Raw genomic sequence first — 26,841 nt, 5'->3', positions numbered from 1 at the left:
TTTTTACGCTAAAGTCTAGCAAACACTCGATGCAATTTTTGCGCGCGATACGAAAGCAATATAAGTGTAACGTATTTATTCATGATATCGTCACGCGGAAAATTTTCCATTTACAAGTGTGATTATATGAGACCCTCTCGAGAGAGATGTTAAACGGTTAGTTGACTCAGGGTAAACGGACAGAGCGATGTCAATTGCCAGGATTTAAGAATTCCTCAAGCAGCAGGGGGTGTTATATATTATAGATGATCGTAAAAACGCAATCTTTATTTCAGTATAAAATTTTATAAGTAGTATAAAAATTTCTTTATTCGTATTCGAAGCGTTCAGAATAATATAAAGAGCAAAAGCGTATAATAAACAAAATACTAACATATTATAATTGAAATAAGTCATTTATACTCGTTATATGATCTCTGCGAGACCTAATGTATCCGAAGACTTTCGCGTCTTTTCGCTGCTAGCAATAAATTGAGCATTATATAACGACACTCGATACTCTCGCGAAAAAATCGCAGAATGCGTAGATATCGCGTGTGCATAATCGCCGTTAATTAAGAGCTCCGCCGTTGCTACAAATGATGGAGGAAGAACAACGCAATTATTTATGAGACTGTTCTATGATTACGAATTGGAATCGTGGTCTAGTGGCGACTAGCTGTCTAGTAGTAGATTATGTTGGCTCCATTCCAAAGAGCGTGAACGCGGCGGAAACGCGCGAGGTCGATCTATGTCGCGATTTGAAAGTCCGAGAAATAAAATGGAAAATTAAGCACACGTCATTCCAAGTTAGCCAAGTTTGTGAAAACACAGGTAATGATTGACAAAACGGAAAATTTGAATGCCACCATTACCCCTAATGAATGACAATGGAAATATTGGGGGAAGCATCAAAGAACGGAAAATTCAGAATGTCATGGTTATTTGGCAAAGACTTCGTTGTAATAGTGGAAATGTCCTCTCGAATATATCTTGACATATATATAAAAATATATAGAAATGTCGTGTTATTTGAAATACAATTATAATTTTACGCATTCGCTTGCGCAATTCATAAATTATATGAAAGATTTTTACACAGCGCAATGTAATTAATAACGTTTTATTTGTGTATAATTAATGTCAATAAATGTATTTCCGTTATTCTTTTCGAATAATATAATTTTTGTCTTTCAAGTTTGCATGGTGTATTGGATTCAAATATAAAATACAATGTGAAATTTATTTACGAGAATGAGAATAAAATTTTAATCGAAAAATAATAAAATATGACGCTTGTTTCCTTTTCTAATTGAAAGTATATTTATCTTGCTCGCTGTTCTTTGTATGTTGTACTCCAGAATTATTTTCGCTCCGAAAAATCAAACAAAACTGAAAGACTGTCAAGAGTGCAGTCAAAGTAAGACACTTCTCGGTAAGAAGCAAAGAAGAAGCGTTTCCGTAAATAAACTGACGGCGTGCTGCCTCGGTGACCAAAAGGGGATGGCACGTGAGCTTTTGCGGAGAAATATAAATCTGGTAGGTCCAGAGAGAGCACGGAGAGTTTCGTGTGTCATCCCTTAATGATCCACCGAATGTACAAGGCTCGTTAAATATGATTTATGCTAAAAATTTTAGTTTCGCGTTTGGATTTCTCGAAAACAATTCTTTTCTGCATATTCTTTATTTTATAAAAAATTACCGAGAAATTTTAATATTCTCGGAAAAAAATATACATACATATATATGCATATATATACTTATATTTTTTAAAAAGAGTTTGCTTTATACTTAACGTAAAAATACATTTTAATTCAACAAAACCCTAACTGTTATACAATATATTTATAGACGTTTACACACACAATGAGCTCTTTCATTTTTACGTAAAATAAAATCGAACGTCCTTCTAACATAATACTGCTGACGTGATCTTACCCATACGCGATATATGACGTATAATATATGACGTATAGAATAATAATCTTGTTTTTTAAGATATATTTATATTTACGTGATGGCATAAAATGTACAAAATTTAAAAAGAATATTGAAAAAGAATCAAATATAAATAATCGCAATTCTTTTGTGGATTCTTTTTTTCTTAATGTTATGTTTAAAATATAAAAATAATAATAAATTTATCGATAAGTATTTTATTTTATTAAATCTATTTCCAAATGTCAAAATAAATAATACGCATCTGTAAAAAAATATATACAAACGGTTTTATATCCCGCTCGCGCATCCCTGGTGGGGATCGAACCCACGACCTTTGGATTAGAAGTCCAACGCGCTATCCTCTGCGCCACAGGGACTTGGTGATGGGATTGCCTCGATTGCTATAATAGAAACTATACATCTTTCATCTGTTCTGTGACAGATGCCGCCAGTACGTACGGTAATTAAAACGTCCAGTAACGCACCTTCCGAAATTTTATAATTAACGTTTAATTTTCATGCAGAGCCAATCGTGTAAATATATTCGATTAGACTGAAGACGTGTCATCAAAACAACATATGATTACTGACTATTATTGTTACGATTCTTTTGCTATCTTTAGAAAAGATTCTTACAAAGTATACCAGTAATTATAAATATAATTATGCATTTTAGAGTATGCATATAAATTTTTCTAAAATGTGGGTAAGAAATTTATCGAAAGAGCGAGAGAGAGAGAGAGAGAGAAATATTTTCACTAATCAATATATCAGTTCCGAGAAACTTGATCCATGTTTCACGACGAATTGTCCAGGGCGAACAATCTGGCGCCGTTCCTGCGAGAACGAGAGCAACGGGGGCGAGAGGGACAGTCGACAAGTGGAGGGGATCGACGGGCAAGATGGCCGTCGCGGAACATATGACAAAGAACGGCGGGCTCCTGTCGCGGCATCCGACGACGGCGACATCCTCGCGACGACGAGCGGGACGCGGCACAGCTGATCGTCGCCGTTAACCGCCGCCCGTCGGCGGCCGCGTCGTCGCGTTTCTCCAGGTGCGGCGACGGGGCGATCAGGAAGACCAGACACGGGGAAAGAGAAAGAGCAGACTGTGTATGTGCGTTGCGTGTATACGCGAGTTCGCGTGGGTGTCTCGGTAAGCGCGACTCGGGGAGTCGGAATCGAAGATCGACGTCGTCGCGTCCGCGGTGCTGCTTCGTGGTGGTGCCGCCGTCGACGCCGTCGCGTCCTGCCCGCGTCCGTGGTGACATAGTGGTGATATAGCGCGGCGCAGCGGGGGAGCCATGACTACGCGTGGAGAATGGGCTCGATCGCGTCGGTGTTGCAATGGCATTGCTCGGAGTGCGCCCTGATAAATCCGACGGAGAGCGCGAGATGCGCCAGGTGCGGGCTGACGCGGCTCAGGAGCGACGAGAGGGCCGGCGGTCACGACGACCGTGTCCCGTCGATCGCCGCGGAGCGTAGCGGAAGCGCGCGGCAAGAGGAGGTAGAGGAGGAGGAGGAGGAGGGGGAGGAGGAGGAGGAAGGTGCGGGGGCGCGCGAGCGACGGTCGACGAGGGGAGGACGCGAGGACGAAGAGTGCCCACGGGCACAGGCGTCGTCGTCCACCTCCGGGGAATCGACGCCGCCGACGCCACCGCCGAGGACCGACAGATTGGCGGCGCGCAACCCCCAGACGGAAACGTCGCTACCTGTCAGCCAGCGCGGCGAGTCCCGACGCGCTGTTACTAACGGGTGAGGGTCGCGATTTCATCCCCTTCCCACCGTCCTTTTCTCTCGTGACTTTTTTTTCCCCTTTTCTCTCACCCCTTCCCGCCTCCCCCCGTCCCATACGTGTTCGTGTGTACCTCGAGGAACCGGCGATCTTGTCACTCTACATGGATATCGGTACTATTTTGGTATTAAATGTGATTATATATGATTCTGTTATGTGTATCATGTTTATATCGAGCAGTGAACATAATAATCATATGTAGCCGCAACATTTAGATCTGTGTCTCTCGTTATGTATTTAGCCTTTGATGAGGCTGCCTAATTATTTATTTATTTATGCTAAGAAAGTGTTTAGGTACATGTCAAGGTTGCATTAGGTCTGCATCGTAGGATTGTGTTATCTTTTTTAACTTGGCAAAGAAATTTAATTTTCTATAGTAAACATAATATTGCCTTGTTTACGAGACTAATATCAATTTTGATTTGATATTTTTTGTTACATTCTTACATACATTATTTAATTGTTTATAGAATGCAATGTTTTATTACTTTTATGATATTGTTACGCAAAATATTGTTATATTCTTATGTAATGTATTTCTATAAACTTGCAGTTCCGAGAGATATCTGTCTGCATGCAAAGTTAAGAAAAATTTACGTTGTGGTTCATGGAATGGCAGCTCATCTGAGAGGAAACCACTGAAACGTTTTTCATCTTTACCTTCTTTAATCACACAATGGACTTGTATTCGATGTCTGTTGGACAATAACTGCAGTTCATTGATTTGCGCTGCTTGTGATGCCAGTGCGTCAATAGCTCAAATCGATGGAAAGAAGATTGGTGCACGCAAGAGCAAAAAGATTAATCTGCATAAAGAAAATCGTCTTAAAATCACCTCTGGACTTTTGGCCAATGCTCTAGATGTGAATGCTGGTACAAGCAACTCCAGTAATAATGATAAAATTAATAATACAGGTGAGTTTTATACAAGTATTATATTATAGTTGATCAAAATATATTGTACATTACTGAATTGTTGCTATCAAATTTTCCAGGCATGGCACAGTTGACAAGCATAAGTCGAAACGAAAGACAAAGAGTGGACCATAAAGACTGGATTTTACCATCAATTGGAGCAATGGAGTCCACTGCGCTTCCGTTTACAGAAAATACCGATACCTCTCAACGCTCTCCGAAACGGCACAGTCCTTCTATGTATGAACGGGTCAAATCTAAAGTCAGTCGTTCGTTATCGAATGGTTCCGTTGTTCAAAAATTGTCAGAACATGTAGTACAAAGACCCACGAGCCTAGTAGTACCGGAAACGCGTCAAGACGATGGCTTATGGAGCTGCGACAATTGCACGCTGGACAATGCGCCTGGTTTGGAACAGTGCGAAGCGTGCGACGCTCCTAGGAGTCCCGCACCCTGCAGCGGAGTGGTTATCAGTGTGCCGGCTTGGGTGCCACGCGCGCTATCATCCGCGGGACCTCTATCTTACAGAAGATCCTTTTCCGACGCCGATTCCGTTGCGAACGTGACGCAGAAGAAGACTGTCAATCGTAGAAGTTTGAACGATGAGGAACCGCCCGCGGTACCGCCACATTCCATCGGCTTCAACTCGAGACCAAAGTATTCCTACATTGGGATCACAGATCCCGATATACCGCCGCCATTGCCAAAGAAACAGAGCAGTAAGTTAGGTCTGGTGCCGACGAAAGCGCACAGCGAGGCGACCAGTCCGGTGGGTGATGTACCGAATATGAGTCCACTTAAGCGTATGTGGACCTGCAGAAAGTGTTCTTATGCATATAACCCGTTGTGGTCCAGTGGTTGCGATATTTGTGGCTCGTCCAGATCACCTCCATCGTTGACACAACCCAGCTTGATAACTGTCACGAAGGACACGAGTAGCTATCCGACGCACGCACAATCGCCGATCGTGGTGTCGAGAGATAGTGTCAGATATATACCACCGAAATCAGCCACCTTGGCTACGGCAGAATCCGATCTAGACGATCAGATAGATCCACCGTCGCCGGTGTGGACGTGCAAAAAGTGTACTCTGTTGAATGCCGCATCGAGGACGACATGCGAGGCTTGCTGCGGCTCGAAGCTGAAGAGCATCATGCATCTAGAAGATGCCACTCTGCGAAAAGGCGAGAGCTGGGTATGCCCGTCGTGCACGCTGAGGAATCCGCTCTCGGCGCAAAACTGCAACGCTTGCAAAACTTTGGCAGACTTTCTCGAAGTTCCGAAAGATAATAGAGCTCTAGGTCAACGGAGTCCAAGCCCGAGACTCTGCTCGACCCCGACAAATTCCAAAGCAGTTACTCCAAGGCACAGAAATTCTGTAAGAAGAAATGGCTCGTCAGCAGCTGACAAAAGGCACTCGAGAACTAGAGATCCTTCGCATACTCAAGTTAGTATTCTTCTTTTTCATTGAGACTTACGAAAATAAGTTGTACATGATAATTCTTAGTTTACTACACAGTTTTTAATTTTAATTCTTATTTAATTCGCTGCATTAGAAGCTAAAATATTATTAATTTTAAATTTGTGTGATATTAATATTCGGGTAATAAGAGTCCATCGCGGATGTAATTGCGCGAAAATTTTTTCTTTGATACAATGATCAAGACTTTATTTGGAATAATCTCTTGGTTTGAGATTTAATTCCAACGAATTCCCCTCTAACCCCCCTAGATGGAAGTAGGCGAGAAAAATATCGGTCCGAAAGCCGCTGAATCGGGAATCGAACCCGAGTCTTTCGCTTGCCGGGCGACTGCTCTCACCACTGAGCTATTCAGACTCTCCGATACCGATATTCCTCTCAATGCCTATAAACACTAAATGTAAAGATGCTTCTTTTTCACCCTAAAGCGTAAATAAACGCGTAAATATTATTAATTTTGTCTTATTTAATAATTTTTTACATATTTTAGTGGCAATGCAAATTGTGCACGTACGAAAACAAGAGTACGACTGTTGTTTGCGAAATGTGCCAAAGCTCAAAGTCGCTGTCCCAAGTATCTGGAGATAGAGGGATACCTAGGCTCCTCGAATCAGGCACTAGTACTCTTAGAATACAACGGCAAGAAAGCGTAGTAATGGAAAATCTCAGGCAGCTAGAAGAGAGAGAAGCGCTAGAGAAATGGGAGCGCATTGTTCGATATTGCAAAGAGGTAACGACATAAATCTAAAGCGCACTGTGACTCAAATATCATAAATTTTTAATGAAAATTAAATAATTGCTTTTCATACACATTTATCTTATAGACAAATGAGCCGTTCGTCGACGATTCGTTTCCTCCTGCTCCGAAATCCTTGTACTATAATCCCGCGGATACAAAGGATAATCATGTCGTTCAATGGAGAAGGCCACACCAAATTAACGTGGATTCAAGTGTCGATTCTAAACTGCCTTGGGCTGTCTTTAGGACACCCCTACCCTCTGATATCTCGCAAGGTGTCTTAGGAAATTGTTGGTTACTGTCGGCTTTGGCTGTTCTCGCCGAGAGTGACGAGCTCGTGAGAAGAGTTTTGGTCATGAAGGAGACATGCCCCGAAGGTGCTTACCAAGTTAGACTATGTAAAGATGGAAAATGGACGACGGTACTCGTTGATGATCTATTACCCTGTGATAAGAGAGGTCACTTAGTGTACTCTCAGGTATATTTTGTCTGTATGTTACCAAAAGATACGCATTATAGATACTAATAATATATTAATTTCTGTAAATTAATAGTCAATTTCTCTTTTAATATATATAGACATATCCTATTATATTCATTTATATCTATTTACAAATCCGCTTTATTTTTATTCGCGCCATTATTAAAAGTGACATATGTTTTACATTGAAGGCAAAAAGAAAACAACTTTGGGTGCCGCTAATTGAGAAAGCAGTCGCTAAAATACACGGCTGTTATGAAGCCTTGGTATCCGGCCGTGCTATAGAAGGTCTAGCGACGTTAACTGGTGCCCCGTGTGAGAGCGTGCCTTTACAACCTTCAGCATTGCCAAGCGAAGACGAACTCGATAGGGACCTAATATGGGCACAACTCTTGTCCTCGAGGCAGGCTATGTTTTTAATGGGTGCTAGCTGTGGAGGAGGTAATATGAAGGTTGACGAAGAAGAATATCAACGCAAAGGTTTAAGACCGAGGTAAGTCGAAAATTTAATTTATTTTGTGTTATTCATATGAATTCAATTTTGTATGCTTTATTTTCTGTCGATCGTTCCTAATCAAAACATACATTTTTTTCAGGCATGCGTATTCTGTCCTCGATGTACGCGATGTACAAGTAAGTTTCATAGATACCAAGTTTATCATTTAAAATATGTGTTATGCCGCGCATATCGTCTCGACGATAAAAGGAAATTACCATATTACGCAGGGAATACGATTATTACGACTACGCAATCCTTGGGGTCACTACAGTTGGAAAGGGGATTGGTCGGACGACAGTCCTATATGGACTCTGCAATTACGAGAGATGCTTATGCCGCATGGTGCTTCGGATGGCGTCTTTTGGATATCTTTCGACGACGTTTTAAAGTATTTCGATTGCATTGACATTTGTAAGACAAGAGTCGGATGGAGCGAAGTGAGATTACGCGGCACTCTTCCTCCATTGTCATCCCTCAGACATTTATCGTGCGTGCTTTTAACAGTATTAGAACCCACCGAAACGGAATTTACGCTGTTCCAAGAGGGTCAAAGGTAAAATATTTATATCTCGCGCGCGCACGCAAGCATATCATACAATATAACATAAATATATAATTTTATAGAAATTCGGAAAAGTCGCAACGTTCTCAATTGGATTTGTGCGTAGTAGTTTTTCGCACGAGATCTCCGGCTGCTCCGGAAGTTGGTAGATTAGTAGAGCATAGTAAACGGCAAGTACGCGGTTTTGTTGGCTGTCACAAGATGTTGGAGAGAGATCTGTATATCGTTGTGTGCCTAGCTTTTAATCATTGGCATACTGGGATGGAAGATACGTCCAGTTATCCAGAATATGTTCTTGCCATTCATAGTTCAAAGAGGCTTCTGGTCGAACAGATATCACCGCCTGCCTTTGTCTTAGCTGATGCTATTATAAGTTTAACATTGGCTAAAGGGCAACGACACGAAGTAAGCAATTTAAATATTTTGAATAATATGTTATAATACATTATATAATACATAATATGTGCATAATATAATACATAATTATACTAATATAATAAATTCACAATATAATACTACATTAATAAAATGAACATTGCTTATATTTGCTATAATTATTGCTTAAATTCATATTGATTTATAAACAGGGTAGAGAAGGCATGACCGCTTATTATTTAACTAAAGGATGGGCCGGTTTAGTTGTAATGGTCGAAAATCGTCATGTAAACAAGTGGATTCATGTAAAATGCGACTGCCATGAAAGTTATAACGTCGTGTCCACAAGAGGACAACTCAGAACTGCCGATAGTGTTCCCCCCCTTCACAGGTAAGATATTATTTAACCTCGTTTCATTCAGTACAAGATTAAATTTTACATTACTCTATTGCTTTTTCTAGACAAGTCATCATAGTTCTAACGCAATTGGAAGGTAGTGGAGGTTTCTCTATAGCACATCGACTCACGCACAGATTAGCTAACAGTGGAAATTTGCACGACTGGGGACCGCCTGATACACAACATTGTCCTCAAATTGACACTCAGGTGGAGGGTTTGCACAGTCCCCGCTTAATAACGTGAAGCATAAAATACAGACCGAACAAAAGTTGGATATTACTGGAGGAAAGTATTGTCAAGTGTAATTGGGATCCTCGGAACGTCAAGAGAATTGACTGAGAAAAACCAAAGCAAGCTAGAAACATTTCAGCATACTATAAGACGTTCTGAAGATATTAGAATACTCTTTGTGCTTTCTAGCTGATGATATTTCACGGATGCTCTTAGCGTTGCAACATGCTCAGCATTGGACGTAATACAATAAGTAACAATTAATGTACAATGGTTCTGGACCCAGTGATTAAAAAAATAGATATCTTCTTTCGAATAGATAGTGGTTCATGCATTTTGCGCGCGCTGACGGGGAAAAGGAAGAACTAAAATGAAAAAAAAAAAGTAAAATATAAAGTACGTGCAAATTAAGTGTTTCTGCTGGAACCATTGAACCCCATAAAGAAGACTTATGGAAAATTGAATATTTATGAAGAAAACAAGTTGAACATTTTGCTTGTTATATAAACAAAAAAAAATTATTTTCTCAACTTAACGTTTACGCGTCGTAAGAAATGACAAAATCTAAAGATTACATAATAATATAATGTAAAATGAAACCATTAGAGAAAACCCGTAAATTATAATATAAGGATGTGTGTGGACACATTGTTTTTGGAATTGCTTAGGATGTAGTACGATTATATCGGATCGGGACATTTCCGATTTAACCAATGTTTACATGCCGATCTTATTGCTGTAATACGTAAGGCCGTATTCAAAGCCCGCATTTAAGAGAACTTGAATTCTTAGTTCCATTCAATGCGTGCACGCGCGCGCGCGTGCGCGATATAAAAGGAGAGGCTGGAGTTTTATGCAAGAATTTCCATGTATCGACTATAGGGTAGAACGTTTAGACTTTGTTGTTCCCCGTCTTGCAATTGGAGAATGTTAAAATGAATGTAGCGTACGACTACAAAGCGAGAAAAAGAGAGAAAGAGTGAACTAAAGATCTTGAAAGTTTTAAAATAGTTGAACTCGTTCACTGCCATTCTATGCAATGTATGTATAAAGCTTTGTTTTTATTATAAAATTGTTATTAGTTTTATACTTAATTAGTTTTTGGGGGACAAAAGGAATAGTCGGTGATATTCCTCGCATACTGGCTACTATTTTATCTTGATAAATTGGTTGCGAAATACACACGAGGCAAGCATGGCAGTCAGCGGGTTAAAAGTAATTAATCTTGTGTTTGTATGCTTTTTAAAAACATGTGTTTTAAAAAAATGTTCTCTTTTTCGTCCATCCAGCCGACAATGTAGTCGCAAGATGAAATTTTATCGAGAAAACTCAATATTTCTGTTTTAATGTCAAACTGCCATATTCCATGTTTTAAGACAATAGTCGATTGGCACGCGCGGCATGTCTTGCAATGGCAATTCTATTGAATCAAAAAATTGTTTAGTGCTCTCTATATACATTGAATGTGGTGATGCGACAATACGCGATGCTGTGATCAGTCAATAATGCTTTGACTCGAACCGAAAATTTAATTCTCTCTTGTATCTTTTATTTAACAGAGACTGAGAGAGAGCATTGCGAACGCTATTTCAATTAACAGTACAAAATTCCCGTCTACTCTAAATTCGCTCGTTTTATATAAAAATGAGTGGTATAGAATCGTATAATCGTTTTATTTCTAGACAATTTTTCTGTTGACAATTTGTAAATTATATGATATTGCTGTTAATAATTTAAATTGCATGAATTATAGCTTAAATTATTCAAGTTTTTCAAGTGAAATAATTAGTAAATATATCACTTTATATCGATTTTTACACGTATCTTAAGTTGCGCGAGCTTAGATTATTATTCAAGAGAGTCACCTTTTTCATATCGCAAATCGCAGTCCCACTTATGCGATTATCTTTGCGAAGAGATAAAACGCAAGCGAGACGTTTATTCCCCCCTCCCCCTCCCCATCGATCTCAAAACAGCAGGCCGAATTGTCTTAGCGAGGCCTAAGTGTTAGTAACTATAGTTTTAAGAATTAAACGAAGAACATAGTTTGAAGAAATGTTCGTAATGCGTGTATTGACGGAAATACGTCCAGATAATCAATCTTTACAGCGTGACGCGCTCAAAGTTCAGTAAACATTTATGATCGAGAATCAATTCTCTCGTCTCGTGATTTAAACGACGCGACGTTTTAGCATCGGTCTGCCAATTGCCTGCAAATGTCGTTTAACTCATCGAAACATTCGAGGAATTTATTCTCGAAGTATTCTACGAATATTCTTATAATATTTGCAGTAGATTCTGTATTGAGTGGCCTTCGTTTACAAAAGATACTAGTTTCGTAAATATAAGACACGGACTACCGGAGTTTCAGGAAATTGGGATACAAAATCTTAAAATTCGTTAACACAAATACCGAGAGCGAGGAAGAAGCTAATTAAAAGAGAGAGAGAGGAGAAGCGTCGTGTCTCTCCTCGCATCACTCCTCTCCACTCCCTTCGAAACGTACAATACTCTTATTGTGAGATCATGCGCGCACATTTCTTAAACAAACCGTAAGATACCGAAGGAGATGGAGAAAGAATCTCATTTTTTGTACCAGGCATGAGTTGCATTTTACGCGAGGGTAGTGCTTCGGAGATTATACGGAAACGCTAATACACCTAGTGCCATACGATGTCGTCGTCGTAACGACGAGATAAACCCTCCCCGTGTAAACGAACGGCGAGCCCCGACGATGACCGTACATATTCGCATGTCATATTGTAAGCGTTCTCTTCCCCCCCCCCCCATCTCCACCCTGCGGAATAAGCAAACAAATAATCTATTTTACATATTGCATAATCACCGAGGTTGAAAGCGTTAAGAGAGCGTTCCCGTTTTGCGGCGTTTAAGGCCGCACCGTTTGGCGCTGTTTGTCAAAACGATGAATGCGAACATTTAATTTATTAACGGATATTGTGCGGTAATCTGCGGTGCACGCGCTCTTTATTTTTCCTGTGCACGCATATACAGAACAAATCGATAGAGTCCCACATAGCGAGAAAATCTGTCACGGGATCTTGCTGGATGATTTCTGGCTGGAAAATCGTGTAATATCCCTGGAATAATTCACATAAACACATGAAGAAAAATGTTTGAAGGATGTATTAATGTAACTATATCATCTCGCTCTTGTTGGAGTGTACATATAGTTTTATTGTGACGTTCGCAAGATATTCTCAGGATATCATCATCAAAATTTTTTTTTGCAATTTCCATGTCTTTTATCGAGATATTCTTTCTGAGCAGTAGCTCAGTGTATCAATATATAATATATGCTCTTACATATAATATATTGATAATATCTCAAGAAATCGAAATTGCATATGTGAATTCAGGGATCGATTTCAATACATTTCCCGCAGATTTTTATTGCTCTGTGAGATATATCGACATACCAGGAGGAACTACAACAATCGAAGTTATTCTACAGCTTGAAAGTAAAAAGAAAAGTGTAAATGCATGTCAGTGGGAGATAAAAATTTCAAGCAACATTGAATAATATCGTTTGTTTTAGTCTCTCGCACGATTTTAATATATTTTGATACAATGGAAAAGAGGCAAAGTTCGATTGTCACCGTTCTGTCAAACAATCGCCGTGAAAGATCTGCACAAGCTAGAAGCGGACAAGATGTACATTTTAAGAGCAATAACTCATCGTGCGTTTAGCGCTACACTTACTTGATTTCGAGCTGTTCCTGATAAGTAATCGCACATCCATATTTTTCAAATCAGCTGCACCACCAATCCTCGATTGGCCCTTCACGCAATCACGATTTATCGAAATTTCCTTCTCTATATCGTAGAAAGTTCTTTAGGTGTACGCGGAAATGACATTTAAGCGGAATAAAGTTCGACACATCTACGAGTGGTATCGACACAAAACTAGCTCTTAACGCTAAACGCGCGGCGAGAGTGCAGGCCTACGTAAGCACAAACATCCTGTATGGAGGAAGTACCATTTGTACATAAAGACGAATAATTTATTCTATTTATGGGAGAGAGAAAGAGGAGGGGAGCCGGCGTTGTGTTATATTTGAGTTGTTTTGCATGTGCTTCGGTGTTTCTGTCACACGCGGTTGCAAGCCGCGTGGCGAGTTTGTATAATGCATTCTATATAAATATATAAAATATATATATATATATATACACAAACACACACACATAGCGCAGTTTAGAGAGTGATATACCAAGATCGAGATATGACGATGACGTACGAGGCGTAAATATCCGTTCGCGTCGGCGGCGCATGATCTGTATAAAGTGTCATGTCTCAGAGAATTGTTGGAGGATTTTGCCAGTTATTATTTCTATTTATTATTATTATCATTATTTATTATTTTAAGGCGACACATTTCTCCGCGCGTCGTCGTCACGCGAGTGCCCGGCGAATTATTTACGGACGGTCGCACGCCATCGCAGAGTATCTAGGAATATATTCTTAATATGTGAAGAAAATATAAGAAAAGTAACGGTGTCTCGTTGTATTTGTATAATAAGGTGTAAAGAGAAAAATGAAAAAAAAAACAATGGTGTCATTCTCATGAGCGACTCATACTTCGTAAATGATGCTACATACGTACCGGGTGCATTCTAAATTGCATACAAGCGTTAATTAAATGTCTATATAATTTTTATCTCGATGCGATGGAATTAGAACGAGGATCACTCTGTCCAATATAGTAAATACAATGTCAAAAATTCGAAAGGTGAAACTTTAATACTAGTGCGATTCGAGATTCTGGCGGTGCTTCACCGATCGCCCTGTAGATTTTGAATTTGATATAAAAAAGGTCTCTGTTTTAATTTCACAGGCCGAGCGCGTTAATATTGATTTTTTATTGTTTCAATATATTAGTATCCTTACGATGAAATTAAAATCTATATTCGAGAAAGATTTACAAGAGCGACAAAATGCCTAGATACGCGGATATCGAGGATGGAAAAATATCGTGGCAAACATTATATCATACGCATCGTGGATTATCGACGACCTTTTTAAAGGAACTTACTACTTTAAAGAGAATCGAATTATATGGAGCAAAATATAATATATGAAGAAAGAAATTATGCTTTTGGATGCGCGTTCACTTTTATGTCGTTCAGCTCGCGGCTGTGATCACTTTAGAAACACCCATGTACGAACCCGAACCAGCAATCAACTTTGTGATAGTCTGTGTACCGTATCTGATGAACATCGTTAAACTAATCCCATCCCCTATAGGTAAGGTGTAATAATTATTAGACTCTCATCACACATACACGTACACACACACATACACAAATACATACGAATACACACGCAAAGGAGAAAACATATTTACTACGTCATAAAACGATAATGAGATTGTGTTGTCCCCTGATTTGTATCATGTAGGCACGTTTAATAATAAATCGAAATATTATCTAGATTGTTTTCGTTGTTTCCAGTTCTACAATTCCGCATAAATTTACCCCGAAATAGTCGCCGATTCAATCAGTTCAATGAAAATTTACACAAAATACGATTCTATTTTTCCCCTGCCACAAACCGTCTGAAAATAAAGTTGCCATTGCGTAATATCATTGCCAGATAATTTGCTTTAAATGCATACGATCGATTTTATATTTGTCATAATTTATGTAATCTTTTTAATTTTAGATTCGAGTGATAGAAAAAAACATATATTGAATATATGTGAATTATGTGTTCGCGCGATTTATATGCATCAATACATAGATCTCCCTGTCCTTTGCCTTAAAATAGTAACGTATACGTCCGGCCTATAATTAAACGTAGCCGCCGTAGCACAAATGTCTGCTGTTCAGTGCGATAAAGTTAGCGGCCAGTGCACGATGTTTCTGTAATTCCAATTTTGAATGAGTGGATAACATAATTTCGACAGTCCGATACTTGCTTCAGCATCTTTCTCGAATTAAAAATATAGCAGTATATTAAATACATTAATAAAGCAGCAAAAAAATTCAATAGTGCAAAGTGACGTACGAGATACATCTTTGATACACACTCTTTTCCGGTTTAATTTCCAATTCTAAATTCATTGAATCGGATCAGATTTTAGAAGATTGAGTAGATTAAGACCTAAATTAAATGAAATTTTATCAACCTTCGCTAATAATCTCAGGGAATTAATCGAGCATGGAAATCGCTCCGAGTCATGGGGTGTGTCCGGTGTGCGGTAAAAACGCCACGTTGAAGTGCGGCAACTGCAGACGCGAGTTTTACTGCGACAAGTCGCATCAGTCCCGGGACTGGCCGCGTCATAGATCCGCGTGCATCGCCTGGGAGATCGGTCGCGATGCCGATCTCGGACGATACTTGCTGGCGACCAGGGACCTGGCACCCGGAGACGCGATCCTGTCGGAAGCTCCCCTGGTCTGGGGACCGTCGATACACGCGACACAGCGGCTCTGCGTCGGCTGCGGCAAACGGTGCAACGATGACATCGACATGAGATGCGGCGTGTGTCGCTGGCCCGCTTGCAGATCCGATTGCGAGGGACTGTCCGATAAAAAGAGGCACGAGTCGGAGTGCGCTCTTCTTGCGCGCGCTAGAATCATTCCCAGGTATATCGCGTGTCCCGACAGATCCAGGCAAATAAGTTTTAAACCGTTCGAGCCTTAATTAGCGAAATGTTTAACAAGGCTGGGGAAATTTATTTAATCGCGATTTTTACATCGCGATCTCTCGTCGTGAAACGTTAGACGCGTCCTCTCCTAAAGACGCGAGCGTTTCTCAAGTCACACTTGTCTTCGTTCCGTCGTTAACTTCGCGATTCATGACTCTACGCCCGCAGATGCGAAGTTCTTCTGGTGATTCGTATGCTGATACTGTGGCGCACAAAGTCGAAACGCTGGACGTCCTTGGCGAATCTGCAGAGTCACGAGGGCTCGCGGGGACCCGGCACGGACGCTCACGACGAAGTGACGAGCATAAGTCAGCATCTCGGGCCGCTCTTGATGGCGTTCGACTGCCAGGACGTTTTGCCCAAGATTTGTGGGCTGATCGATGTGAACGCGTTGGAGACCATGCCACCGGAAGGCTCGATGGCAATTTACGAGAACGCGTCCCTTCTGGAGCACTCTTGTATGGCGAACACGCGACACAGCTTCCGCATCGACGATAAAGGCAGACCGCGTATCACGGTGTACGCTGTCACGTCCATTAAAAAGTACGTATATATCTTTATTCGGTTCCTTAAAAAATCACATCTCCTTCTTTATATTTTTATTATTGTTATCCTTAAAGTTTATTATTATCTTCATCAAATCAAAATTATTTTCAGAGGGGAACACTTGAGTATCATGTACACGCACGCGCTTTGGTCCACTAGGATCAGACGAGAACATCTCCTTGCCACGAAATACTTTGCTTGTCGATGCAAACGTTGCGCCGATCCGACCGAATTGGGCACGCATTTAGGCACTCTAAAATGTCCTTGCAAAAATGGACTCATGTTACCAAACGATCCTTTGAATTCAAACACCGACTGGTCCTGCAACGTATGTCCGGGGATAGTGACGTTCTCGGAAGTCGCGCAGTTGATAGATAGATTAGAGGAAGAAGTCACGGGGATTATGAAGCAGGCAACCGAGCATACTTTGTCCGATCTTCTATCACGGTAAAAGTAACATCTGTCATTCTCTATGACATTAAAATCCTTAATTAAAAACATATTAATATTTAATGAGTAATTAAGTTGTATAAATTTTTTAAAAATTGTAAAACAAGCATTGATACATATAAATTTTTTATGTAATAATTAATATAGTATGTGATAATTAAATTAACTTATTCATTTTAGGCTAACAGTCTTGTTACATCCCGGTCATCAACATTGCATATCCGTGAGCCATTCGCTGATACAACTATTGCCGTCGAATGATCCACGAAAGTTGGAATTATGTAAGCTCATCTTGGATACGGTAACCCGATTGGATCCGCACGGTGCGCGTTTGGTGCTTTATACAGCCGTTACTCTGCGAGAGCTCGCGTCGTGTCCTGGCGAAGACAGACAAGCTCATCTCTCCAGAGCAGCCTCGCTGTTGAAGACGGAACCACCGGATTCGGCTGGCCAGAAACTTCTCAGACTTGTCGAAATGGAACTCTGCTCCTCGTAATGATAGAGGAACGGAGGTAGTTATTAGAGGCGGACAAATATCGTTTTATTTCCGCTCGGTCTCGACAATCCTTGCCATGTGTCTCGGTCAGACTCGCAAATGGATAGAATGGGGATGAGATAAAGACTACCTGCTATGACGGAAATCGAGACCTTTCGGTAACTCGGGACTCGGGATAGATCTTTTGATTCCTGGCGAAGTCAAGACGATACAGCGTGTTGCGAATGGAATTAATAGGGAAGACTTTTCCCCAGTCCATCTAAGATGCGAGCATCAGAACTCGAAATCCCGGTATATTCTCGATAACAGTGCTCTCGATAATATTCGTATCAAGAATTCAGTCTCGTTAGCGGGAACAAGCGGGAGTGAGAGCAGATTTGTCCGAGACTCTAGTAGTTATAATTTTATTATTCGAACAAAGCGTCGAGTGAGAAAGGATTTTTATTAAAAATATGCGAAAAAAATCATGCACGCGTTACATAATATTGCGTGAATAATATCACTTGTCATTACTTGTCTAAATTTATTTATTCGTCTTCTCGATTTCGAGTGTGTAATTTATATTCACAGATACACAGGTAGCCATAAAAGTGGCAAAAATATTTAATGTACTTATTTAGGATAAAGGTGTACGTATAAAAAGGCTTATAATTATGCAAAGAATGTACATACACGTGTTACGTAAATATCAAAATATACGTTGATGATGTACATGTGTATCTTATGGTCGCTCCGCGTTTGCCGCGGGTGCTGATTGTACATACATTGTCGTAAAATCTAGACTAGATGACTGTGCCACATGAAATGCGAACGAAATCCGGAAGTAATTCTTCCGTGTTATATTTATTCGTTGATCTGTTACAATGTCTCACGTCTGGTTGGCGATCGAATTTAACAGCAAGATAAACTAATGCGAAAGAGATATATTTATCGACCAAAAACTTTAGTTTTTGAAACTTTATAACGTATAGTCGCACATATTTGTACTTACATTTTGTTAAGGAACAATTTTGAAGGATATAAATATTTCAACGTGACATCCACTTTAATATTAGATTTATATAATTCAGGTCGAGCATCGTTATCAAAATAAACGATTTACGATATACCTCGATTCTCGAAATATCGCGCGAACGGCTGTCTCTTTTCATATTACTGTTTAATGAAAATAAGTTGACCCTGGACTCACCGACGGTGGATTATCATCGCGTCGCTATTATATAGTACTCGCTTGACAGGAGTCACGTGGATTACGTTACGCAGGAACGTCGCGTGCGCACACCCAGCAGCGGATAGGACAAGGACTGGCCCTTGAGTTGCGCCGTGATCTGCAGGAGGTAGGCCTTGCCAGGCTGCAGCCTCCTCAAGGTGAACGGCAGCGCGCGATCCTTCGGAGGGCTAGGCTTCTCCTCGCACACCTCGAACGTGTATTCAGACCGCCTGCGCCGATGGAGTCCGCACTGATCAGGCACAGTCGTGACACTGGTCAGGGACGAGGAACTCCGCAGCTCCTTCACCAGGATGCAGTACTTCGCGGCGCCGGCCGGTTCCACGCCTATCGTCACCTCGTGGCAGGTCCTCAGGGATCGGTACTCGCGCGGCGGGCTTCTAGATGGTATCTGCGTCCAGAATGCGAATTTGTACTTTCGATAAGATTTGGAGATTCGATTTCAATTCGATGATGCGATTTCATGTTGGATATTATTGTAAATTTTTAAAGAACGATATTTGGATGTATCTTCATCTGGAAAGTCATTAGTTCCGCGACATTAGAAAGCATGGAAAGAAAATAGAGAACAAAACACACACAGAAGACTTTCTCACGCTCGTTAATATATACAAAAGGAAATTTGTGTATCTAGTTCGTAACGTACTTGCGGATAAATGGTCGATGACTCCTGTGTGGCTAGCACTTTTATCGTGGATACTCGAACTAGTTCCTGCGGTGTGGTCGATATACGTAACGTGTACGTCTTACCGGGAGGTAGAGGAGGGACGCGTAATGAGGCATATCCAACCACCTCTTTTTCCTATCGATCATACGAAATATGCACTTATATAAATGTCAACGACGTCGCGCTAAAGCATTTCGATCAATGAGCGATCAGCTGTTCTATCATTGGTCACATCTGATCGCTCTTTCCGTAATTTTTACCCGCAATATTCCTTGTCCGCTCAATTTCGCCTTCACGATGCCTCCGCCGCAGGGAAGTATGTGAAAGGTGCTCGAGGTGTTGTCCGGCGGGCGGTAACGGAAATTGACGAAACCGTCTGTTTTTCGTAGATTGGCGGTAGTATAATGACCGGTACGTAACGTCAGCTCCGGCGTCTTTTTGAATCTGATTGAGTCGATGGCGACCCGATTTGAAACGTTATTCCGGGTGTTTACCTGTGTCGAATATACATTTTTTCACAACTTAACGACACGCGAAATATAGCGTAATACGATTAAATTTAATTTTTACAGAAAAGTAAAATTTGCTCTATAAAAAAAAAATTGTTAATTGGAGAAATTAATAATATTTATGCGATCATTTTTTATTCTCGCGTGAGAATCAAAACGAAAACTGGAAAAATATTTCTCTCGAGTATACTTTGCTTCTGTCAAAACCGATCGCGCAATTTCACAAATGATTGATTCAAGATACCAACCACGTATAAAGTAAAGTTGTACGTAGTGTCGTATCTCATTCTATGAAGCGTCAGCTTGGTCTGTCGCACGCAGTGCAGACCTTCCGGGATGCCTCGGTGATGATGTTCCTTCGAGGCGGTTCTTGAAGCCGAGTGCGGATGAACTTTTAGAACGTTCTGCGCGGCGCAGAGCGTCGACGGATGCGGCTGCGAGCCCGAAGTGACAGCTAAACAGTAGTTTGAGAGATGAGGATCTACGTGGCTGTAAAAACAAATGTTCCGTCTCGAAATCATCAACGCACGAGTCAATCTTGTACCAAGATTGCGCAAGATGCATTCTTATCTCATCACGCGTCTTTGCATCAGAATGAAGCTGAAAGAGATCGATACCTTTTGTTCCAGGATATCGTCAGGCGTCGTTTACTGCGCCGCTGCTGAAACCTCAGCGAGCGATGTCGGTGCTCCTTCTCGCTCGCGTACAGCACACCTGGTACGTAGTCCAGGGCGCTGGACGTCGCGTACAGGAGCACCGTGCCAGGTTCCGTCGAGACGTTGCTCGCGGACTCCACGGACTTGATCTCGAACCAGTAAAGACCGGCCCGTGTCTTTGGTATCGTGAAATTTTGGTCGTCCGCGCCCACGTACGTGAAGAGAGGCGAGCCCGGCTTCAGAGTCTTCACGGGCCACCGCGTTTGCGCTACATGGTAAATTGATTCGGAATCATTCGATCGATCAACAAGGGGTTTGCAGGGGCGCTCGATTATTCGAGCTTCGTCTCATCCGCGACGCGATCGTAAGCAATATTTTCCAAGGTAGATATTTGTCAAGTTAAATTAGATTTTTTTTGGAAATTATTTTTCATCGTTTTTCGCAGATTATCGCAACAATTAAAATACTTTACATCAATTTAAATCACATATAATAAATTGAAAATATGGAAGAAACTTTTAAAAAAATAGAAAAATAGAAAAAGGATGTCATGTCGAGTCATGTAAAGAGACGAAGATGATGGACGAGATGCGGATAAGTAGTGTGTTAATAACGACAAAATAACGTCGAGCGCCGCTGGCTCTTTATCATATCCTTCCAGTTATTATAAGAATGAGCAGAATTTCACCGTACACTTTACTCCTTCCGCTTCCTGATCATTTTCGGGCGGCTCCACGTAACTGACCGTCCAAGATATCGGGCCGCTGCACGGGCTAACGAGTAACGTGAGAGGCGGGCCTTCCCGTGGGCTCAGGTAATAGAACCTGCAAGAATTTCATCTGCATCCAGTTTGATATTGGTGTTCGCGGCACGTTGAGCGTACGCAAACGTCGAATGAAGCGCGATATTGCATACGTATAATACGATCGGTGTAACGGCATGCGCGACGTGAATCCTCTCGGAGTATCGTCGCGGAAGTCACTTCATTTTTAATATCTTTATCACCGGTACAGAGAGAACTCGCCGAGATCGGCCAAGATGACTCGGACTTGGCGGATGCCGCATTCCGCACGTGTCGCGAAGCGCAAAAATCGCCACCGATTTATCGGCTTTAACCCGGAGCAAACCTCTCGTTATCATAATCGGCGTCGATCGGCAACTTTAATCCGATGGAGACCGTGTAATCGACATAATTACCTGGTAGTCGCCGCAAGTCTTGAAGTCACGCAACATACGTGTACACGCATACGCATTATACTCCGCATCCATCGTGCCGTTATATTTAGTCACAATATTTGAGATCGAACTGATACGATATTACTTTCCGACCCCACCCTCCTCGGTCACTCAATCTTTTCTCTCTTCTTTCGAAAGTTACACCGATTAACTTTACGCCTCGACGATGCCGCGCTCATCCTGTACCGCCCCCGCTCTCTCTTTCTCTCTTTCTCCTTCGTGCGTCTGGTCGGAGACGCTCTTTTTTGTCTCTCTTTTACGTCGATGTCGACAACGCGCGCGACTCAACCCGTTAGCTTCCAAAGCGTCGTCGTCGTCGTCGTCGTCGTCGTCGTCTTCGTCGTCTTCGTTGTCGTTTGCGAGGAACGCCGAGACGTTGCTGCAGCCATCACACGTGCTCCTCTCGTTGGCGCGTCTGGCGGTGTGTGAGACAGCTATTGTAAAATTAGCGTCGGGGCACAATGCCGGCGTCGCGGCGTCTGGGGTCGCGCAGCCACGACCCCCGTGGTCTAAATACAGCATCGTCGAGTCGTCCGCGAAAGAGAGAAAGAAATAGAGAAGGAGAGGCGGGGAGAGCTCCGAATTGATCCTGTTAGACGGTCTATTCTCTCTTCTTCTTCCTCTTCTTCTTCTTCCCCTCAGCCCGATGTCTCTGTCCTCCTTGTCGCGGCTTTCTGCCGCGAATTTCGTGGAAAGTCGGGACCGAGATAGGTAGGGCGCTTCACGGCACGTGGCCACGCTCTTCCCTATTCTAGCGTGCGATCCGCGAAACGAGCGACCCTGTGGATGGTGGACACATCGCAAGAACCATGATAGCATCGATGACCGCCGTTAAAGTGAAGTTGAAAGTTGAATTGCAATTGATCATATCTCTGTCATCGGGTCTATGTTAAATTTAGAATACAACAAATATTATAATAACTGTTTTCAAATATAAAAAATATGGTAACGATCGTTTTTTCAAGTTATAGAGGACTGAAAAATCTTTGTGCGAGAAATGAAAAGAAGACTTGAAATATTTCTTTCAAACTTAACGCTTTCAAAGTTATTTGATCTACGCTCGTGGAAGATGATTTTTACATAATGAACATCTTGAAAATCGCAAAAATAAATTGACTCTGAAATCACCACTTCTAACAAAATGTAAAACACATAATTTACCAACAGAATCCGCGGCACGTGGTATCAACGACGTAGGAAGTATCGTGGTCTTCGTGTAGCAAATTTGCACACGTGCAAACATTCGAAGTATGAGGATCCAGAAAACGTTTTCTATTAATAATTCGACAAATGTAGCTTTATTGTTTGCGCTGACAGATAAATTATCTCTCTGCCATCCTTTGAGACAAATTATTATTTATCCGTGCAAAAAGTGTTCCTATGCTAAATTGTAATTATTAAAATAATTAAACGTTACGAGATATTTTTTTTCACAATTTTTCAAAAGGACACGCATAAAAAATTGCCCTTTTCAAACTTGTTAAATAACTCGAGAATGAATTTGTAGAATATTTTTCGATGATGTTTTGCAAAGTAGAATCATATCTCAGTCTGACCATCATTTATCAGGATACGAATGTATCGAGAAGAGTATCATGTCCATTAGGTTTTAGCGTATTTCTTCAGGCTCCAAAAACCTTCATAAGCGAAAGATTGAACCTAAATGCCTGTTCTTCGTAAAATTGGAAATTTGTAACCTCCGAGAGAAGAGCGCATGTAATTCTGTACCTCGACTTTAGTCAGAGTTTCGTGGAAACCATCTGATAGAAGGATTTTATGACGCGTAGCGTCGCGACGGATCGGACCATTAGACGCCGGTGCATATTGTAAGGGTGTAAAGGGATACAAGAGGACAATAACGGAAGGGTAAAATTTTAGCGTCCGACTTCATCGCGCGTGCAACAATCGACAATTTTAATTTTTTCTCATCATCAGGAAATTTCGAGCAAAATTTCGATTAACTGTATAAACAATAACTGATATCTTTCAATTAAGAGAATTCGTAAAGTAAATTAAAATGAGCAAGAATGAGTCTCAAACGATTTCATTATTCATTCTATTACCGTTCAATTAACATTCCGCTTGTCCTCCAATCCTATTCAACGGCTATCATGAAAAGTAATTATTAAAACTTCCGGCGTTCGCGCGAATTAGAAGGAGAAATAGAGCTGTAAAACTAAAAAAAAAATTCCTTGAACCATTATATATAGAGCGAATTACTCGTGGAAATAGAAGTGATTTTTATGACGCTCGTCAACGGCCCTCATCTGCCTTTTCCGCGTGCGATGTTACATCTCGCTGTATTCATTCACTTGCGAGTGAACGAAAATATTGGCTATAGCCGGTCTCTCTGTACGCGATGTGGGTCGAATGTATCGAGTCGCATGCGTACGCAAAATGTGTGCATCAAATTACGTGAACGAGCGTCGGTTCGTCGTGGTTGACGAAACGTGGCACGGGGTGCGTGACGTTAGTGTAAACGTTCGCGATTCTCTCCGTTGTGCGTATCGAGCAAACAATTTACGCACTCAAAATAGTTGTTTAAATACTTCGCGTCGACTACGCACAGGCATACGCATGCAGCACGCTTGCGCTAGAATTGCGCTTGCTAATTTTGCCGCTCGAAATTTGTAAACGAAAAGCGATTTTATCGCAAATCCGCGACTATCGTGAAAAAAATTCCTCGGCATTTTTTTAATTTTAGATGCCAATTATATTCTTAATGTATCATGGATTATAATACATAATTTGAATGCATTCTAATTTGAAATATCACGGCACAAATTGTTTGCGCGCAATTTTATCTTACAAAATGATAATAAAGATAAAAATGAGATAAAAATACAAACAATTTTCTTAAAGCTAGATAAAATAATAAAATATAATTGAAATGGATTGGAAAAATTTAATAAATTGTTGAATTATGTTATGCATATTTGAAGCAATATGTAATTTTACATAATAATAACATCAAAAAGAAGCATAGTAGTGTCTTGTGCCAAGTTTATAACACATAGTAGATTTTCTCGACGAAGATTAATGATAATGTCAAAACTATATCTATACCTTCTAGTTTCGATAAATTCGATCCTTTCCAGAAATAAAGAGAAAATCTATTAAATTTGCAATGAAAATTACATGGAAGCAATGGAGCACTCGTGCAGACGATAATCTGATAATCGCAACAGTGCGGTATAATAATTATCCGGACTAAACATACCAGTAGTCATCTCGGATAATCAAATGCGGCTGGACGAGGAATCGACACCGTCGCCAATGAAACGATACAGGCGGTATCAATTCTCGCTGCGCTATCGGTCCAACTAGCATCGTCGCGGATGACGACGTCTCGCAATCGTGAGAAGAAGCCTCGGCATGAATCTACGACAATCTACTAAATACTCACTGAGACACGTTGCCGGGCCTGATGGTCGCCGGTATCTGGTACTCGGGATGTAAGACGCCGGTCCGGTTGAACTCCTGGACGCGGGTCGGCTTGTCGGCGCCGAACGGTCTCGGGCTGCCGATCGTCCGGTACAGTTGTTGCTGTTGCTGCTGCTGTTGCTGCTGCTGCTGCTGCTGCTCGGAAGGCTGTTGCCTGGCACAGAAAGGGCAACCGGCGCAGCTGCGCGCGATCGACGCGAGTATCATCAGGATGCCGATCATGATGCACGACATGATGCGCGCCAGCGATGGTCCCTTGCACCCCTCGATCTCACGATCTGGACAGTGACGACGGCGACGACGACGGCGACGTCCGTCGTCCAGTGGCGAAGGAGTTCGACTGTGTGCCGAACGAGCGAGCGGACTGCCGTCGCCGCCGCCGCCGCCGCCGGCGGCCGACGAAACGAAGTAACCCCTCTCGCTTCCTAATCGGACGACCTCGCGTTCGCCCCCCGTGTTCTGGGAAGAACCCTCCTTCCCCTCTCTGCTTCCTTTATTCGCATCGCGCCCCCTCGTCTTTCGTCTGATATCTCGTGTAGCGAACTTGTTACCCCCTCGCGACCTCCTCGCTCGCGGTCGCGTATGTGGGTGACCCTAATTCCCGCGGCGAAACGCTCGTAATAATGCGTTCGCATTGTCGTTTTACGTTTTAGACGATAGTCTATGACTGTTCACACGAATCGAGCGAGTTTACTTCGCACATCTTTCTTCCTTCTTATTTAAGAAAGGTCACTTAAACGAAATATAAAATTTAGATCTCGAAATATTTTTATTTATTAATATTTCTTTGTTTTATTTTTTTATATTATTTATTAGCTAATGATGTATTCAAGTTAAATATGCACACGTTTTTTAGCTTCGAGTTTTAATTAAATGCCATTCATCTATTTCTTTCTAATTATTTTACTTGTGAAAATTATGTTTTAATATCTTCATACATGCCACTATGCCCTGCGAAGAACAAAATTGATCGTATAAACTGGGAACGCGCGATAACGATATCCAGATCGAGTTTGCGAAATTCGCACCTCCCACCCACGCCGGGGAGAAGCCTTCGAGAGAAAGAAGGTGATTGTCGGCTTCAATACGGGCGGTGGGTATCGGCTGGTTAAGGTAAAACAAGGTAGACGGACTAGAGGGGGCCGAACGCGGCGAACGGCCTTCCTGTATCAACGGGGCGCGAGGAAAGAAGGAGCCGATATGACGCGAAGATCGTGCATAGAGGGAAGTTATATACGGCACGGCGCGCTGTATCATGGACCAACCATGGGACGATGATGACAGCAGGTCTGGCGAGTGGCAGGCCAATAAATCATGGCCTGCGGTGTGGGAACCTCTGCCTACATGCTACGTGCGTATGGGCGTACGCCATCGGTAAAACCTTTACTCCCGTGCGGGCCCCGAGTGCGGGAAGGGGGGAGGGTGGTGTGTAACGACGTACGTGTGTGTGTGTTTATATATATATATATATATATATATATATATATATATGTAAATGCATGCGAATCATGCGTATACGCACACGTGTGCACGCACCACGTGCT

At 41.6% G+C, this 26,841-nt stretch overlaps 3 protein-coding genes and 1 non-coding gene across 4 annotated transcripts; 2 read left to right on the top strand and 2 right to left on the bottom strand.

Moving 5' to 3' along the window:
• Positions 1–2,224: 2,224 nt before the first annotated feature.
• Positions 2,225–2,297, bottom strand: Trnar-ucu (transfer RNA arginine (anticodon UCU)). Its single transcript has one exon. It is a non-coding gene; the product is annotated as a tRNA-Arg (tRNA).
• A 499-nt stretch (positions 2,298–2,796) lies between these two features.
• Positions 2,797–14,847, top strand: LOC145969449 (calpain-D). Its single transcript, XM_083095593.1, has 11 exons — positions 2,797–3,675; positions 4,269–4,630; positions 4,711–6,077; positions 6,601–6,840; positions 6,935–7,327; positions 7,522–7,823; positions 7,927–7,963; positions 8,057–8,382; positions 8,454–8,796; positions 8,979–9,157; positions 9,229–14,847. Exons 1-11 carry the CDS (start codon positions 3,242–3,244, stop codon positions 9,407–9,409), a joined length of 4,164 nt encoding a protein of 1,387 aa, XP_082951719.1. The 5' UTR covers positions 2,797–3,241; the 3' UTR covers positions 9,410–14,847.
• A 378-nt stretch (positions 14,848–15,225) lies between these two features.
• Smyda-5 (SET and MYND domain containing, arthropod-specific, member 5) lies at positions 15,226–18,602 on the top strand. Its single transcript, XM_083095595.1, has 4 exons — positions 15,226–16,003; positions 16,234–16,608; positions 16,723–17,058; positions 17,242–18,602. The coding sequence occupies exons 1-4, from the start codon at positions 15,576–15,578 to the stop codon at positions 17,555–17,557; spliced, it is 1,455 nt and encodes a 484-aa protein (XP_082951721.1). The 5' UTR covers positions 15,226–15,575; the 3' UTR covers positions 17,558–18,602.
• Nord (neuron derived neurotrophic factor nord) lies at positions 17,948–25,693 on the bottom strand. The gene is made up of 7 exons (XM_083095594.1): positions 25,260–25,693; positions 21,311–21,441; positions 20,579–20,885; positions 20,210–20,450; positions 19,713–19,946; positions 19,432–19,587; positions 17,948–19,176 (listed from the first exon to the last, which is right to left on the bottom strand). The coding sequence occupies exons 1-7, from the start codon at positions 25,529–25,531 to the stop codon at positions 18,808–18,810; spliced, it is 1,710 nt and encodes a 569-aa protein (XP_082951720.1). The 5' UTR covers positions 25,532–25,693; the 3' UTR covers positions 17,948–18,807.
• Between the last annotated feature and the right edge of the window lie 1,148 nt (positions 25,694–26,841).

This window comes from Camponotus vicinus, unplaced genomic scaffold, assembly GCF_025532165.1.
Source record: "Camponotus vicinus isolate PSW18456_S1 unplaced genomic scaffold, iyCamVici1.0 SCAF_3, whole genome shotgun sequence".
Lineage (NCBI taxonomy): Eukaryota > Metazoa > Arthropoda > Insecta > Hymenoptera > Formicidae > Camponotus > Camponotus vicinus.
This window is presented reverse-complemented; position numbering and strand designations above follow the sequence as displayed.